Raw genomic sequence first — 18,162 nt, forward strand, 5'->3', positions numbered from 1 at the left:
GTGAGCCTGGAGGCGCTGGAGCAGTGCTGCCGGGAGAGGTACGGGGCGTGGGCGGAGATGACGGTGAACTGGAGCAAGGCGCCGCGTCGGGTGTACCGGAAGGCGAGGACGGGGAGGAAGGGAGGGAGGGGCAAGGGGCAGGAGGGGAGAGGGAAGGAGAGGATGGAGGAGACCGGGGCTGAGGGACCTGCTGGTAGCGGGCAGAATCGAGAGGCTGGGAGCTTTCTACCTGTTCAGAATGATGTCGCGTCCGTCCAGTCAGAGCCGTGGGAGCTTCACCTGCTTGGCGAGGCGAGGGAGGAGGAGGAGAGCTGGCTGGAGGAGGAGCTTACGTTTGTAGGGTGGTGGGAGACGCCGGAGGAGGTGACGGGCTTAGGGAGGACGGGCTGCCATGTATGGCGCGAAGGAGGATGGTGATGGGTTTGGGGTGAGGGACGTTCTGCAAGAGGTATCGGAGGTCTTGTAGATAGGTCACGAGGGGCTCGGGGATGATGGCGAAACAAATAGACGTAAAGTGGTGTTAACATGAGAACAATAATTTGATGATTAAATTGATAGATGTTTCCATTGCACCTCAGCGTTCCTGGAGGTCTTTGCAGATACCTCAAAAGCTCCATCCTGAGCGTGATCTCCCACCAAGAGCAGTTGAGAGAGACATTTGTTCTGTGATTGGAGGCAAACAATTCCTACACCGTCACGCCAACTTGCGGATACATCAATCGACAACGGTCAACCTCTCTGTTCACATACGGACACAACGTTACAACCATGCCGTGGTGCATGCATCTAGCTAGTTGGCTACAAACTTCTTATGCAGTAGGAACCTTTCTTTTTTTTCGGAACCATCAATTCACTCCAACACCTTTCATTCAGTACTTGTGTCGACATGAGCTGACGCCAGTCACGTTACAGTCGGCATCACGATTTCGTTACAATGGACCTCGGTCCGAGCAGTAAAACATCATTTATTATATGCATCGATTCGGAAGCACTATTCAAATCCAGTCTCGATGCATGAAGTACCTTAAATCCCACACTGACTTCACCGCTTCCTCTTTCCGTTGCAGCCCATCATTTGCCTCTCTCTGACAACCACCCGACGGGGGCATCACAGAGATTGGCAGCTGAGCCTGATAAGGCAGCAAAGGTGACGAGAGCTGGACTGGCAGCTGGACTGGTGCGACGAGGAGGGTTGAGCGGTTTACTTTTTGAAAAGATGCCCGTGAGGCGGGCCCGGTTGTAGCACACCCCCCTCTTATAATTATTATTATCATTATTGTTCCGTTTCCGATGGACTAAAAAAGAATGAGGGGATCTGTAGTAAGTTGACGGTCACGTTACCATCGGCATCTCAAACGACGAAATTAAAAAATCTCATTGCGCGAAGCAGGGGTACCTGACAACTGAATCTAGGGGGTAGGGGTCTTGTATCGGGGAAAGTTGCAATGGGGGAATGACGAGCCCTGAGGACCGGTACTAAGGGGAGCATGCGTCAGACCCTGTACCACTCTATCCTCCCTTCCCCTCCCTTTCCCCCCCTCTCACCCTCCCCTCCATAACCCATACCCTCTGATCTCTTCATCAACTGATTCCCTTCTCTGCCTCACCGAATCTCTTTCAAGCAGCCCGCCCTCTCCATCACGACATATCATCACTAGCGAAATCCCCGTGCCTCCTACATAATCCTTCCTCCCATGGTCCGGCCCTCTGCCTCCCCCGCCTCCAAGGCCGTCGCCCTCGCCTTCGCCCAAGCGGTATGCCCCTCCCCCTCATCTCATCTCCTCCCTCTTTCCTCTGCTCTAACCCTTCCCCTCCCCCCTCCAGGTCTCCCGAGCCGTCCCTGCCTCCTTCAGCCACCTCTTCATCCCCCGCAAGGGCCGCCTCTCCCTCTACGACGCCCTCCGCGACTGCATCCCGGCCGCCGCCCGTAGCGCGGAGCAGACGTTCGGGGGGTACGGGGTGAGGGAGGTGGAGTTCAACAAGGTCCTCGAACACAACGGCTTCACCAAGATCCGCGACCGCTGCATCCTCCCCGACGAGGTGGAGGCGACGGACTTCTCGAGGAGCAGCAGCGCGCGCTACTTCTTCTCCAACCGCCGCTGGAGGAACCCCGACGACCCCCACGAGCTCCAGGAGCTCCGGCAGGCCTGGCTCAAGCTCCGCCAGCTCGCGTGCAGGCTCGGGGCGGACGTGAGCCTGGAGGCGCTGGAGCAGTGCTGCCGGGAGAGGTACGGGGCGTGGGCGGAGATGACGGTGAACTGGAGCAAGGCGCCGCGTCGGGTGTACCGGAAAGGCGAGGACGGGGAGGAAGGGAGGGAGGGGCAAGGGGCAGGAGGGGAGAGGGAAGGAGAGGATGGAGGAGACCGGGGCTGAGGGACCTGCTGGTAGCGGGCAGAATCGAGAGGCTGGGAGCTTTCTACCTGTTCAGAATGATGTCGCGTCCGTCCAGTCAGAGCCGTGGGAGCTTCACCTGCTTGGCGAGGCGAGGGAGGAGGAGGAGAGCTGGCTGGAGGAGGAGCTTACGTTTGTAGGGTGGTGGGAGACGCCGGAGGAGGTGACGGGCTTAGGGAGGACGGGCTGCCATGTATGGCGCGAAGGAGGATGGTGATGGGTTTGGGGTGAGGGACGTTCTGCAAGAGGTATCGGAGGTCTTGTAGATAGGTCACGAGGGGCTCGGGGATGATGGCGAAACAAATAGACGTAAAGTGGTGTTAACATGAGAACAATAATTTGATGATTAAATTGATAGATGTTTCCATTGCACCTCAGCGTTCCTGGAGGTCTTTGCAGATACCTCAAAAGCTCCATCCTGAGCGTGATCTCCCACCAAGAGCAGTTGAGAGAGACATTTGTTCTGTGATTGGAGGCAAACAATTCCTACACCGTCACGCCAACTTGCGGATACATCAATCGACAACGGTCAACCTCTCTGTTCACATACGGACACAACGTTACAACCATGCCGTGGTGCATGCATCTAGCTAGTTGGCTACAAACTTCTTATGCAGTAGGAACCTTTCTTTTTTTTCGGAACCATCAATTCACTCCAACACCTTTCATTCAGTACTTGTGTCGACATGAGCTGACGCCAGTCACGTTACAGTCGGCATCACGATTTCGTTACAATGGACCTCGGTCCGAGCAGTAAAACATCATTTATTATATGCATCGATTCGGAAGCACTATTCAAATCCAGTCTCGATGCATGAAGTACCTTAAATCCCACACTGACTTCACCGCTTCCTCTTTCCGTTGCAGCCCATCATTTGCCTCTCTCTGACAACCACCCGACGGGGGCATCACAGAGATTGGCAGCTGAGCCTGATAAGGCAGCAAAGGTGACGAGAGCTGGACTGGCAGCTGGACTGGTGCGACGAGGAGGGTTGAGCGGTTTACTTTTTGAAAAGATGCCCGTGAGGCGGGCCCGGTTGTAGCACACCCCCCTCTTATAATTATTATTATCATTATTGTTCCGTTTCCGATGGACTAAAAAAGAATGAGGGGATCTGTAGTAAGTTGACGGTCACGTTACCATCGGCATCTCAAACGACGAAATTAAAAAATCTCATTGCGCGAAGCAGGGGTACCTGACAACTGAATCTAGGGGGTAGGGGTCTTGTATCGGGGAAAGTTGCAATGGGGGAATGACGAGCCCTGAGGACCGGTACTAAGGGGAGCATGCGTCAGACCCTGTACCACTCTATCCTCCCTTCCCCTCCCTTTCCCCCCCTGTGCAACTTTATAAAGTAAATAAAGGGCCTCGAGCCCGAACCCGCCTCCCTCCTCCTCCTCTCCCTCTTGCTTGACCTCCTCACCGTGCTTGCTGCATCGGTTGTCGTCCTCTAACCCAGATCTCAAGCACACAGCTGAAAACTCTGAATTCCCTGCCATGGTTCGGCCCTCTGCCTCCCCCGCCTCCAAGGCCGTCGCCCTCGCCTTCGCACAAGCGGTATGCCCCTCCCCCTCATCTCATCTCCTCCCTCCTCTGGCCTGACCCCTGCTCTCAGGTCTCCCGAGCCGTCCCTGCCTCCTTCAGCCACCTCTTCATCCCCCGCAAGGGCCGCCTCTCCCTCTACGACGCCCTCTGTGACTGCATCCCGGCCGCCGCCCGTAGCGCGGAGCAGACGTTCGGGGGGTACGGGGTGAGGGAGGTGGAGTTCAACAAGGTCCTCGAGCACAACGGCTTCACCAAGATCCGCGACCGCTGCATCCTCCCCGACGAGGTGGAGGCGACGGACTTCTCGAGGAGCAGCAGCGCGCGCTACTTCTTCTCCAACCGCCGCTGGAGGAACCCCGACGACCCCCACGAGCTCCAGGAGCTCCGGCAGGCCTGGCTCAAGCTCCGCCAGCTCGCGTGGATGCTCGGGGCGGACGTGAGCCTGGAGGCGCTGGAGCAGTGCTGCCGGGAGAGGTACGGGGCGTGGGCGGAGATGACGGTGAACTGGAGCAAGGCGCCGCGTCGGGTGTACCGGAAGGCGAGGACGGGGACGAGAGGGAGAGGCGCGGGAGAGGAGTGCAAGCAGGGGATGGAGGGTACGATGATGAATGCTGCGGGTGTTGCAAGCGAGAGCAAGGGCGTAGAGGCATGGTCTCCTGCAACCTGGTCGTCGGGAGTGGAGGCCGCGGAGTCTCTGGAGGGAGCGGGGGCAGTGCAAGGCATCATGGTCGAGGACATCAAGTCAGTGAAGTCAGAGCCGTGGGAGCTGAGCCTGCTTGGCGAGGCGAGGGAGGAGGAGGAGAGCTGGCTGGAGGAGGAGCTTCCGTTTGTAGGGTGGTTAGAGACGCCGGAGGAGGTGACGGGCCTAGGGAGGGCGGTATGGAGCGGAGGAGAGCGCGGGAGTGCTTGAAGCTGGAAGGTTTTCATTTAACAGAGCTTGGTGGGGTATAGCTTACTTGCTGCTCTGCATTGTTTTACACAATTTAATGAATGATTGATGATTTACGCTTGCATGGTTTGGCGTGTTTGCAACCATCGTCAAGCTAGTAGCAGCAGTAGCAGTAGCACTAGTCAATCACATTTGTTGCCACTGCATCGTTTACTCTTTTTCTACACAGGTTTCCTCTTATCGTCAGGATGCAAGGAGGGCAAGTCCCAGGAGACTGGCGTTTGCATGCTAATCTGGTTTGCCTGGTTTACGCAGAGTCAAGGAATGTGTTTGATACTGAACTTACTGTCAACTCATTGTCGGCGGCTTGAAGGTGACCAGTCTTAGTCGGCAGCCAACAGTTAACCAGCTACTGCAGTGAATGAGCTACCTCTCCTTGCTTTCCTCGTTCTACAAGCCCGAGCTCTTGTACTGCACCGATCAAGGACCGCCCGTAGCGCGGAGCAGACGTACGGGGGGTACGGGGTGAGCGAGGTGGAGTTGACCTTGTTCTTGTGCTTCTGCTTCTTCACACCTTACGCTGCTTCTACTGACCTTTGTGAGAAAGAATGTCGAACTCGAGAAACAACAATACTTCACCAAGATTTCAATTCTCTCCTAACTACCTGTAATTGAATGCTCAAATCATCACAGTTGGAACCCATCTCGACAAGTCTGCTTGTCGGGAGCATCAAGGGGTGGAGGCCCGGCTTCAACTTCGACGACTGCAGGCATGCAAGAGACCAGCAGGATAAGTCTTCACAACCGGCACGAGGAACTGGTCAACGACGGGACGAATGATGTCAGCAGCAGAGCTGTTGATCGCTTAGATCAGGCTCTTTCAAGAAGTCTTGCAACTCAAGAGAGCTTGTTTCAAGATTGCTTGTCCCAGAATAAAGCTTGCTTTAAACAGTCTAGCTTCGCGTCCTTGAACGATGGTATGCAACCGAACCCAAATTCTTGCTGCTCGTCCTTGTTTGTGCCAAGATGAGCTTGACGTCCAATCTCTCATCACGTGCAGGGCCGGCAGCCAAGTTGAGGACTAACTCAAGCGCCGATGGCCACGTTATCAGTCAAAATTGCCCGACAAAGGCCACGACAAGACGCGCACAGAAAGCCAGTCTGACCCTCCGCCTCGCACAATCGACGATCGTCTCTTCGATGAGCTTAAGATGCTGATGGTAACTTGTTGTCCCATGCGTTGCCTATGACCGGCAAGGTTTCCGTCTCTGCTACCTGCTGACTCAACAATGCCGACGGTAACATGATCAGCCGGAGCAAACATGAGGTCCATTATCCCTGCTCTCTTCTCACGTAAGATTTGTCAGGTCAGGTGGGGGGGGTTGTGTCATCGCTTGCATGTCCCCCCGCGACTGGAGGAGAGAGGAGCGGGTCTGCTTGAAGCCTGCCAACGCCTCAGGGCGGCACAGAAGAGCTTCTGACCGCCTTACACGGAGGTAGACTCCGAGACTACCGGGGGAGACGTAGAGCCTTGATCTTGAGATGCCGATGGTAACGTGACAACCACGACCGCAAGTCTAGTCCGCAAGCTGTCACGTCCCGCAGAAAACTTTATGACGTCTATCGCCTTCTCTCTCGCTCCAGCCACTAGAGCCGCAAGTAGGCGTGCAGATGGCTACGAGATAGGAGCGCTGATCAATACCTCCATGCCGCTTCAAGGCTCACCGCCTCGACCTCCGAGTCTCATCGCTAGTCCGGCACCGTCTGATCGTAAGTCCTCCCCTACCCTTCTAACTGTCATCTCCTCTTCGAGTCGATCATCCTTCCCTACTCTTTGAACTAGCTCTCCGGCCTCCCTCTGCTCTCGTCCAGCTGTACAACCCTCCTCGTCATCTCTCGCCCCCTCTCTCCGACCTCTCGAGCTACAATCAATCCTTGCCACACCTGCACTGACAGCCATTGCAAACGCTCCCTCTACCTGCTGATCCAAACCTCCTCATACCAACTTCTCGGTCCCTCCTATACACTTGTCGCTCCTTCCCAAGTCACCATCATGGCCAAGAACCCCCATGGTAGCCTGCAATGGGGGGTACACAGGGGAAGGGTAGGATGTGAAGCTTACTAGCAAAGCTCTACATGACGGCTGGTTATTTCGAGGCTGGCAAAGGGCCTGTCCTGGTCTGGAATTTACTGCACAGCGAGATGAAGACGAGAAGCTCAAGAGAGAAGAGCAAGAGTCATGACCAGGCATGAAGACGAGCAAGAGTCATGACCAGGCACGAAGACGAGCAAGAGTCATGACGAGGCACGAAGACGAGCAAGAGTCATGACCAGGCATGAAGACGAGCAAGAGTCATGACGAGGCACGAAGACGAGCAAGAGTCATGACCAGGCACGAAGACGAGCAAGAGTCATGACCAGGCACGAAGACGAGCAAGAGTCATGACGAGGCACGAAGACGAGCAAGAGTCATGACGAGGCACGAAGACGAGCAAGAGTCATGACCAGGCACGAAGACGAGCAAGAGTCATGACCAGGCACGAAGACGAGCAAGAGTCATGACGAGGCACGAAGACGAGCAAGAGTCATGACGAGGCACGAAGACGAGCAAGAGTCATGACCAGGCACGAAGACGAGCAAGAGTCATGACCAGGCACGAAGACGAGCAAGAGTCATGACGAGGCACGAAGACGAGCAAGAGTCATGACGAGGCACGAAGACGAGCAAGAGTCATGACGAGGCACGAAGAAGAGGTCACCTGAGGAGATGAAGATGAGATAGGCTGATGAATGCGTTAGCAAAGAGAAGAGTGGCGGAGGAGGGGAGAATGCAAGGGTAGCAAAGTGGGGAAAACATGGAATAGCGTTGGAATAAGGACCGAAGAGGAGGAGACACGCGCATTGCATGAGGGACAAGACAAGAAGATCAAGAGTTCATGGGCTGAGTACTCAGATCGATGGAGTGGAAAACGCTGATGAGGCCGGGAAGGGAGGAGGGAAGGGAGAGCGATAATGAAATCAATAGCTGTCAACAATAGATCAATGCTTCAACAGTGTTTGAAATAGATCAATTTTTCAAGAGCAGTTTCATTGTCTCCATTCTCGAAAGCAGATTGCAGCGAACTAGCGCCTAGTGGAGATGATTGCAAGAATAGGTCTTACATTAAAGAGTATAATATCAATGCTTGAGAGGTATGAGGCTGGGGAGGTAACCACAAGCAGTACGTGATCGATCCTGGTACGTCACAAGCAAACGGATACTTTCCTGCAGTGACTGGAGGCCGCCAGGTCTCGCAATCGTTACGGGGCAGCAGTCTGCGTGAGCATGGAGGGAGCGGTAGCGACCAGGAACCCTCGAAGAGCCGCACATCCTGGCGCACTGATGGTGGAAGGGACGTGACGACAATGCAGCTGGACTCAGGTAGCGTCATCGCCACCAAGTCTTTCTTTGTCACGGTCCGAAGAGTAAAACGACATGTACAAGAGTCGGCACTGACCTCTGCTAACTCCAAGGCTTCGGGAGCTCCAGGGCCACAACCTATCAGATCATTGCAAGTTAGCTGAAGTCCAATCCTGTTTCTTCAAGAAACAACTTGGTTGCTGACGTGATGCGCTGAAGGTCAGTCTGTAGAGATTGATCTCGGAGGCGTTCAAAGAACGCTCGAGGATGAATCTTGGTCATGAGATCTGCAAGGTTACCTTGGGTACTGATATGAAAGATCTCTATGATGCCTTCCTGAGCTTTCTCACGTACATAATGGAATTGCATATCAGAGTGACATGATCTGCCCTGATGGAGGGAGTGTTGAGAAAATTGATTATCCACGTAGATAATGGAAGGAGCTGAAAGAGTATGTGCAGCTCTTGAACCAGGTTGCGCAGATACACTACATTGTAGAACGCCATTGAGAACGCCCGCTTCCATGCTGCTGGTGCCACCCATGATGGCCAGGAGTCGAGACATCGATTTCGTTCCAAGGCCGTCATATGATCCTCAGGATTCTGAGATCAAGGAGGAATCAACGGTTCTCGCAGAAAATGACACTAATCAACGGCTGCTTATTGAACTTGCTGAAAGTCAGGCTAAGATCGCACAGCTGCAGGAAATTGTGGCTGCTTTGAAGGGTCAATGCCAGACGCCAAGTGGGGAAGGACAGGAGAATCGTCATCCATCTTCCACAGGACCAGCGGAACCGAAGAAAGTCAAGAGGCTTTTTGATTCGCGCAACTCGAGGAAATTCAATGGTGAGATGGAAGTGGCCCTGAGTTCTCAGTTGTCAGCTGGTTGGCGACGTTGGAGTTCCAGCTGATGTCTTCCACAGGAGCAGTGGGTCAACTCTGCTAAAGGCTTCACGGGTGAGAATGTGACCAACTGCCTGCTGGAACGCGAGCATGGATAGACAGGAGAAGATGAAGTGGGAGGCATTGAATACAGGACGGATGTCATGGGAAGACTTTACCAAACTCATGAAGAAGATGCGGTTGTCTCCAGATTTTCCGATCCGGCTGATGACTCTATTGCGGGACATGAAGCAGGGCCCGAAAGAGTCAATCTCCAACTTCATTCAGAGATATTCGGCGATGACGAATCTGCTAGTTGCTTTTTCTCCGGATAAGGTATCGTTCGGCAACTTCGTCATCGAACAGATATTTGTGAACAACGTGTCCTCAAGAACTGTTCAATCGCGGCTGATTGAACTGTTGTCACCACTTCGGGAAGCGGCAAGGGCATACGCACAGGAGGCGGGCCAGGAGTACATGGTACCGTTGGCTTCAAGTTGCTACCTACCCACACTGTTCGAGAAGGCAGTTTCTGCGGCCCCGTGCAAAGTTGATACGGCTGCGACAGTGGCACTTGGAGCCGCTCGATCCGGTAAGGAAGACAGGAGCTCTATGAAGCAAAGGATAGGAAGCGGCTCAGGTGTTTCGAGTGCGGAGAAGAAGGGCACATACGTGCGAAGTGTCCGAAACTGACCAGCACTCAGCCTTTGAACGAGGATCGTCGCCTAGCGAAGGGGAGACCCTAGGCGACGCCAACCCCTCCCTCCCCCCTTCCTTCCCTGTGCCATCACTTACACGCTTCCACAGGATCAGCGGTCGCAACGCAAAAACAAATGTTGACCACGCCTTTCAAGGTCCTGCATGGCGGTGTTGGACGGGAGGAAAGAAACGCTGCGTGCACTACTGGATACAGGGGCGGACGAGACCTTCATCGATGAGCAGGTGGCTCGGAGGATGGGGCTCTGGTCGGACTAAAGCGCGCAGCTCGGGTCAGACGAACCCATCGCGGTGGAGATGGTGAACGGTGTTCGTGAGATATCCAATGGATCTGTGACACTTGAGTTTGCTTTGGGACCACGATTCCAGAGTCAGGCAAGGTTCTACATCATCTGCCTCCAGCATACTGACGTGATTCTTTCGTCGATTGACGAGTGGAAAGCAGATGCCCGGTTTAGAAAAGGTCGAGTACAGCTTCCGGTGGAGGTACGACCAGATCATGCGGACAAGTCACGCCGACTGTGCTTGTCTACTGAGGAGTTAATGCATGATATTCGGGCTGGTGAAGTCGTGGAGTTTTATCAGATCAATCTAGCACAGAAGACGACGACTGATGGGAATGATCAAACTCAGTTGTACACCAAACAGCTTCTGAAGGATTACCAGGACGTTGTTGTGGATGAGATCCCGGTGGGAGCGAAGTCAAATCGTGAGTTCTAGGCTAAAATCGAGTTACGTGAAGGTGCTCAACCAGTTCAGAGCAAGCCTTATCCGATTCCAATCGCACTTGAGGGAGACTACAGGAGGCTTTATCGTACATGCTGCAAAGGGATATGAACGAACTCTCATCTCATCGTCAGTCTTCTCTAGCCCTGTGATCTGTGGGAAGAAGAAGGATGGAGCTGCAAGGTTTTGTGTGAACTTGAGGAATATCAATCAAATCGTAGGGAACCATGACTATCCGCTACCGATTGTTCAAGGGTTGATCGAGCGGATTGGACGAAGGATACAACAACGCAAACCCGAGCTGATGCAAGAAGGGGTCTGCCGGAGCAGATCAGAGTCTGTATCTCCAGCATGGACGTCTCTCGTTCATATTGGCAGGTCGAGCTGGAAGAGGGTTTCAAACCCATCACCTCGTTTGTTTGCAAGTTGGGCAAGTTTCACTTTACCAGCCTACCCCTCGGATTGGTCGACTCAGATTCTCAGTTCCAACGCTTCTTAGAGTCAGTGTTGAAAGGCTTGGAGGATACATTCTCGTACATTGACGATGTGACATCAATTTCAGTCGGGACGATACAAGATCATCATCGTCAGATCCGAGGTGTTCTGGACCAATTTTGGAAGGAGACGCTTTTTGTGAAGAAATCAAAATGTCAGTTCTTTGTCAATGAGCTGGATTTCTTGGGATTTCGTATTGGAGAATCAGGAATTCGTACGCAACAGCCGAAGGTGGAGGCTATTCTGGCGCGACCGGCGCCTAGCAACGTGAAAGAAGTGAAATCTTGGCTGGGAGTAGGGAACTACTATAGGCGATTTATCCCTGAGTTCGCGGAGCTAGACATACCCCTGACCAATCTTTTGAAGGAGAATTTCAAGTTTGTGTCGGACGAGGCTTGCCAAGCGTCCCTAGATCAGTTGAAGAAGGCGTTCGTCAACCTCCGGTTCTTCAATATTTCAATCCAGATTTGCACCCCATCTGTTTGTCGATGCAAGTGATAAGGCGATTGGAGCAACAGTGATGCAACAGTCAGACGGACAAACATTTCTACCTGTGGGCTTCTGCAGCAAAAGATTGAACCCGGCACAGATGAACTATCCTGTTCGTGAACGAGAATGTTTAGCGATTGTGTCGGCCTTGCTGCATTTTCAATACTTTCTGTATGGGCAGAAAATTGTCATCCATACGGACCATCAGAGTTTGAAATACTTGCTTTCTCAGAAGTGTCTGAAAGGACGGTTGTTCAGGTGGACTCAACTACTTGCGGACTACACTCTCGAAGAAGTGCAGTATTTCCCTGGAACCGAGAACGTCTTGGCTGATTTTCTTTCGAGACCTTCTGACCTAGTAGGGACAGAGAGTGGAATAGTGATGGCTGAGTCATCTACCATCGCTGATGATACTCCTGGAAGATTCAATTCAGATCCCACGGTATTTGCAGTGAACAACATTCAACCTTGGATGTTGGCTCTCAGCCTCCTGCTCCCATCGTCGCGGCAGATGGTGACTTCTACGGAGTGAAAAAGATTTTGCGTCGTCGGGGCTCAGGCAATCGTACAGAATATCTTGTTCGATGGGAGGGCTATGATGATCCTATTCAAGATTCTTGGCTCCCATCTTCTGAGTTACGAGCGCCTACTTTGCGCAAGATGGTGCGCGACTTTAATGATGCTCTGCGTCGACATTGATCTTTTGAGGTTGCTTGCTTTCTTTAACTTCAACAGCGAAGTACTTGGTTGCTCCAAGCTCAACAAGCTTGCAAGTGGGAACGAAATGTTACGAAAAGGTTACCGTAAGTTTCTGCCGGCCGTTGTTCTTCTGGTAGTCATTTTGATTTGAGAATGAAACGATGCGATTGACTGTCCCAGATTTTGCTTTTCGAATGGGTAGGCACTATATGGAAATATACTATTAGCTCAATCGAGAAAAATTGTTAGAATGTAGGGAGGGTACGCTGCTATATGAGCAGTCAGGGGACCCCACCCCCTGTCAGTATATATTGAAAGCACCTGTGAATATTTCGGGTTAAATTTCAAATCACTTTGAATAAAGTCAAAAACTTGGAATCTGGGAGCCGGCGGGAAACGGCCCTAAAAGGCCTTTCTGACCGAGGACGTCGTTTGTTCTAGACAGGTTCAGGCAGAGGCAGTGGTGTGTGTGTGTGCTGGTAAAACTCTTTCTCTACTTCCTTGTTGTGAGTTGAGAGATCAGATAGTAACAGTAGATCCACGTCCTAACAAAAAGACAAGTACACGACAGAGAAGAAAATATCAAATCTGATTGTATTAAAAAGGCAGGCAAGGCAGGCATATTCGAGAAGAAATACCGAGAAACTCTTTCCTTAAACTTCATGCCGCCTCAGTGCGCTGTTGAGTCGATGCTTTTACATGTGCAATCTCATGTCTCATCTAAATATCTCTCAGCCGAGCTTTCTAATGATCGAACTATCATGTCTGATCAAGCTTACTCTGTCCACTTACACCCGCAAGACTTTGCCTACGGTAAATGCCTTCCAATCCTGCTGTCGTCTCATTCACGCTATTCAAAGTCCCGGGATCAGCTTTCATCGCTCTCCATCTTGCAAACTTATCTGTCTCTCCCTCTTCTCTCGTACGCTTCCCCCGCTCCCCCTTCGTAGGCTCCGCAGCTCCAACATCCACCTGCTCAGGCTGTCTCCCTACAAGCGACTTGAAGCACATTTATTGTTCTACCGCTTCAACACAAACATTCATATCAGCCCTGGGTGACTTAACGCGAATTGACTCGCCTCCTACGCTCCCTCCCTCCACGTCCCCGCTTGCTCCCTATACAGACCCTCTCCTCTTTCTTCAAGCCCATCCCCATCCGTCGCTCCACACAGAGCAGACCGTCCTCCCTAAGCCCGTCACCTCCTCCGGCGTCTCCCACCATCCTACCCGCGGGAGCTCTTCTTTCTCCAGCAAGCTCTCCTCCTCCTCCTCCCTCGCCTCGCCTGGGATGCTCAGATCGAAGGGCTCCTCCTTGACAGACATGACACCAGGCCAGACGCTGGACAAGCCATCGAATGCGATCTCATCCTCGTCGTGTGCCTCAACCGATCTTGTTTCTGACCCCTCCTCCACCCACGCCCCCTCCTTCCCAGAGACTTTCTTCCCTTCCAATCCATCCTTCTTGCCTGCCTTGTGCTTGTTGCGGTACACCCGACGCGGCGCCTTGCTCCAGTTCACCGTCATCTCCGCCCACGCCCCGTACCTCTCCCGGCAGCACTGCTCCAGCGCCTCCAGGCTCACGTCCGCCCCGAGCCTCCACGCGAGCTGGCGGAGCTTGAGCCAGGCCTGCCGGAGCTCCTGGAGCTCGTGGGGGTCGTCGGGGTTCCTCCAGCGGCGGTTGGAGAAGAAGTAGCGCGCGCTGCTGCTCCTCGAGAAGTCCGTCGCCTCCACCTCGTCGGGGAGGATGCAGCGGTCGCGGATCTTGGTGAAGCCGTTGTGCTCGAGGACCTTGTTGAACTCCACCTCCCTCACCCCGTACCCCCCGAACGTCTGCTCCGCGCTACGGGCGGCGGCCGGGATGCAGTCGCAGAGGGCGTCGTACAGGGAGAGGCGGCCCTTGCGGGGGATGAAGAGGTGGCTGAGGGAGGCAGGGACGGCTCGGGAGACCTGAGAGTAGAGGTGAGGTCTGAGGAGGAAAGGGTCATGAGGAGAGGAGGGGCATACCGCTTGGGCGAAGGCGAGTGCGACGGCCTTGGAGGCGGGGGAGGCAGAGGGCCGGACCATGGATGTATCGTACTGTGTGAGATGTGGGGGAAGTGCCAAGTGCTGTTGCAGGGCCAAGGGAGGTATGTGGGTACGGATACTACTTGAGGGAGAGGGAGAACACTTGGGGACACGCCAGGGAACGGGGAGAGTACACCCCACCCCCATTCGCTTCCGCACCCGTTTTCCCCTCGAAAATAGACCGGTACTCCGCAAATACATTTTGATCTCCCACCCCCTAGATTGCCCTTGTTTTCACCCCTACTCGATGAGATTTCATAAAATTGCCTTTTAGGCACCGAAAATTAAGATTCCGATGGTAACGTGACCGTCAACTTACAGTTCAGCAGTAAAGAAAAAAATAGTAATTTTTCTTTTTTCGGGATCTTCCTGGGTCAGTAATAAACGACTGTACACTGCCACCCCCCTTGCGGACACAATTTTCAGGGGTCCTTCCATGGGGAGCCTCCGACAATTTTGTGTGCGGAAGTTCACACGGAAAGTTCCGGGCTGGCCTCAGGCAGATACTATTATTTTATATCACTCTCTCCTGGATCATCCGTTATCATTCCGTTATGATGGGCGCAGGGACCATTAGGTCCAATTGTGTGTGGTACTAATTTTTACTCAAGCGGCCCTGCAGATTTCAAGAACTTTCAGTGAATCTTCGTAAAAGTCTATTTTAGCTGAATCGCGCGATTGTGAAACGTTGAGTTTGAATATGATCGTGCAAGCCTCTATGTGAAGCCTCGGGTGGGGAGACGGGCACGAAAACTTATACCTCGAAAACCGGTCCGCCGGACCCGGGCGGTCACGGTGGCGACCGGAGGCGCCGAGGCTGGGAGGCCGCCGTGGAAAAGCTCACAATAGCAAAGTTAAACTTTAGTAAAGCCAGTTGCTGGTTGTATGAAGCTCTTTGAGGACTCAGAAAAAAAGGCAAAAACCGACCGGAGGGAGGAAAGTTTTTGGTTCAGATATAGCGCATGTTTTTTTCCTGTACTCCCGATCCGACGGAATCTCGAGAGCTCTTGGCGGTATCAATGACTGGGTGCATTATACTCCGGCTGGTGCCGAACCTCGCCTTGCTGAAAGAAGTGGTACTCAGTCGACGAAACGGTGTGAGATCATTCGGCAATAAGCGTAAAAGTAGTTTTAGTTGTCAACTATAAGTCCTCCTTTGCCGTTCCCCCCTCTTCATCTCTCCTTCCCCGTCCATCCAAGCCATCAATCCCCTTCAACAGCAGATCAAGCCACCTCATTACTCTCCTCGCCCCTTGCTACCTCCCGTCGTTGAAGACATTCCACCATGGTTCGGCCCTCTGCCTCCCCCGCCTCCAAGGCCGTCGCCCTCGCCTTCGCCCAAGCGGTATGCCCCTCGCCTCCTCTCCTCCTCTGCTCTGCTCTGACACCTGCTCCCTTCAGGTCTCCCGAGCCGTCCCTGCCTCCCTCAGCCACCTCTTCATCCCCCGCAAGGGCCGCCTCTCCCTCTACGACGCCCTCTGCGACTGCATCCCGGCCGCCGCCCGTAGCGCGGAGCAGACGTTCGGGGGGTACGGGGTGAGGGAGGTGGAGTTCAACAAGGTCCTCGAGCACAACGGCTTCACCAAGATCCGCGACCGCCGAGTCATCCCCGACGTCCTGGGGGAGACGGACTTCTCGAGGAGCAGCAGCGCGCGCTACTTCTTCTCCAACCGCCGCTGGAGGAACCCCGACGACCCCCACGAGCTCCAGGAGCTCCGGCAGGCCTGGCTCAAGCTCCGCCAGCTCGCGTGGAGGCTCGGGGCGGACGTGAGCCTGGAGGCGTTGGAGCAGTGCTGCCGGGAGAGGTACGGGGCGTGGGCGGAGATGACGGTGAACTGGAGCAAGGCGCCGCGTCGGGTGTACCGCAACAAGCACAAGGCAGGCAAGAAGGATGGATTGGAAGGGAAGAAAGTCTCTGGGAAGGAGGGGGCGTGGGTTGAGGAGGGGTCAGAAACAAGATCGGTTGAGGCACACGACGAGGATGAGATCGCATTCGATGGCTTGTCCAGCGTCTGGCCTGGTGTCATGTCGGTCAAGGAGGAGCCCTTCGATCTGAGCATGCCAGGCGAGGCGAGGGAGGAGGAGGAGGAGAGCTTGCTGGAGAAAGAAGAGCTCCCGCGGGTAGGATGGTGGGAGACGCCGGAGGAGGTGACGGGCTTAGGGAGGACGGTCTGCTCTGTGTGGAGCGACGGATGGGGATGGGCGTGAAGAAAGAGGGTCTGTATAGGGAGCAAGCGGGGACGTGGAGGGAGGGAGCGTAGGAGGCGAGTCAAGTCAAGTTAAGTAGCAATGTCATTTTCCAGGTCTGATATGAATGTTTGTGTTGAAGCGGTAGAACAATAAATGTGCATCAAGTCGCTTGTAGGGAGACAGCCTGAGCTTAACAAATCACTATGCCAACACTTAAACGCTACTTCATCAATCACTACGCCAACTCAACGCTACCAAATTGTGTCACAACCCGACTTTTACTGGTTGCAGACGTCTACAGTGAATGCTCAAAGCACCTCCGCTGGATCGCACACAAAGGTGAAGAGTAGAAATATGAAGTTCATGATAACACCAACACACTATCGATTCGTTGCACACACAGCAAGGGAAAGGACAGACCACCTGAGCAGTTGTTCACGATCGTTTTATAGTCGAGGGGAACCACCAGGGGTGGCGAGGCTCTCGAAGATTCTCGAGTGGACCTTCAAGCGCAGTTCAATAAGAACTCACGTTGGATTTCTCTACTAAGAGGGAAAGCGGTGAAACAGAAGGAGATCTAACTCTCTTTTATTTCTTTCACACACACACACAAAACAAGACAAGACGATACACACAAAGACGTCTCAACAATCGTGGCACACACACGAAAGGGGAAGAGGACCCCCTAGCTCTGACGAGTTTCATCCTTTTATAGCTTCGAGGAATGAGCCAGGGGTGCCGTCTCTTGGCTACAGAAAGGAGGGGTGTCCTGTTCTTGGAAGTTGACAAGCATCCCTTCTGACCTTCGAGAGGATACCATGCTCTCTCGCAGGGAAGAGAACCCCGTCCTTGCATGGCAGCAAGCTGCTTCCAACGGGTCGTACTGCACAAGACGCACCCCTTCTGTTTACCTTGTAAGTCCCCCACGGGTACACGGTTGCTGCAACAAAGGCCTCCACAGGGGTCCTTTCAGCAGCTTCACACTGGAGTAGAGTATCCTGGGTCATCCAGGAGAAGTCAGCTTCGAACACGAGTACGAGACAGCCAACTGTCCTTTCATCCTGATAGGCCTTTGTCTGACTCGGGCTCGGTTCCTATGAGCTCTGACACGCTCTTCTCTGCGCTTTCTTGGAGTGCTCAGGACTCAGAAAACTTCGCTTTCTCAGCTTGTCAAATCTGTTTTTCCTCTGACACGCTCCAGGCGCAGCACGTAAAATTCCTAATTGAGAGGCGCACGACGCTGCCGCTGCCGCTGTAGATTGCTGCTCGCTCGAAGACGCCTAAGCGCCGTCCTCAGGTGCATTTTGCTGAAGAACTGGAAGATGAAGTGCCTCTGGACGGTGACGCTCTCGAGGTACACTTGCATCCGATTGCACTCCACTCCCTTGGCTCTCAGGAGCACGGGGCGTCTTCAGGATCGCTTCTATATCTGCCCATTGTACCACTCACCTCTCCGGTGCCAGCTGCTACTTCCGAGATCCTGGCTTTGCTTGACTCGGGTGCTGAGATCAGTGTGATCTCGCGTCAGGTTGCGCGACAGCTCCAATTGACCACACAGCGAATTCCCGCCACGCTTACCGCTCAGTTCGCTCATGGCGACGCCCAGGTCGTGCTTCGTGAAACCTGCCTCCTGCCGTTTCGCATTGCAGGCACCAATGTTGAAACGCAAGAAACGT

General features: G+C 53.7%; 5 protein-coding genes across 5 annotated transcripts; 4 read left to right on the top strand and 1 right to left on the bottom strand.

Moving 5' to 3' along the window:
• Positions 1–1,694: 1,694 nt before the first annotated feature.
• On the top strand, positions 1,695–2,373 carry GUITHDRAFT_119582 (hypothetical protein; the record flags this gene model as incomplete). The annotated part of the gene is made up of 2 exons (XM_005821156.1): positions 1,695–1,754; positions 1,825–2,373. The coding sequence occupies 2 exons, from the start codon at positions 1,695–1,697 to the stop codon at positions 2,371–2,373; spliced, it is 609 nt and encodes a 202-aa protein (XP_005821213.1).
• A 1,516-nt stretch (positions 2,374–3,889) lies between these two features.
• Positions 3,890–4,847, top strand: GUITHDRAFT_119583 (hypothetical protein; the record flags this gene model as incomplete). Its single annotated transcript, XM_005821157.1, has 2 exons — positions 3,890–3,949; positions 4,008–4,847. The coding sequence occupies 2 exons, from the start codon at positions 3,890–3,892 to the stop codon at positions 4,845–4,847; spliced, it is 900 nt and encodes a 299-aa protein (XP_005821214.1).
• A 4,370-nt stretch (positions 4,848–9,217) lies between these two features.
• GUITHDRAFT_147358 (hypothetical protein) lies at positions 9,218–10,543 on the top strand (the record flags this gene model as incomplete). The annotated part of the gene is given in 4 exon segments (XM_005821158.1): positions 9,218–9,698; positions 9,914–9,941; positions 9,961–10,048; positions 10,091–10,543. The coding sequence occupies 4 exon segments, from the start codon at positions 9,218–9,220 to the stop codon at positions 10,541–10,543; spliced, it is 1,050 nt and encodes a 349-aa protein (XP_005821215.1).
• A 2,829-nt stretch (positions 10,544–13,372) lies between these two features.
• GUITHDRAFT_119585 (hypothetical protein) lies at positions 13,373–14,296 on the bottom strand (the record flags this gene model as incomplete). The annotated part of the gene is made up of 2 exons (XM_005821159.1): positions 13,373–14,179; positions 14,237–14,296. The coding sequence occupies 2 exons, from the start codon at positions 14,294–14,296 to the stop codon at positions 13,373–13,375; spliced, it is 867 nt and encodes a 288-aa protein (XP_005821216.1).
• Positions 14,297–15,581: 1,285 nt separating this feature from the next.
• Positions 15,582–16,504, top strand: GUITHDRAFT_119586 (hypothetical protein; the record flags this gene model as incomplete). The annotated part of the gene is made up of 2 exons (XM_005821160.1): positions 15,582–15,641; positions 15,698–16,504. 2 exons carry the CDS (start codon positions 15,582–15,584, stop codon positions 16,502–16,504), a joined length of 867 nt encoding a protein of 288 aa, XP_005821217.1.
• Positions 16,505–18,162: the final 1,658 nt, after the last annotated feature.

Source organism: Guillardia theta (assembly GCF_000315625.1).
Source record: "Guillardia theta CCMP2712 unplaced genomic scaffold GUITHscaffold_151, whole genome shotgun sequence".
Taxonomy (NCBI): domain Eukaryota; class Cryptophyceae; order Pyrenomonadales; family Geminigeraceae; genus Guillardia; species Guillardia theta.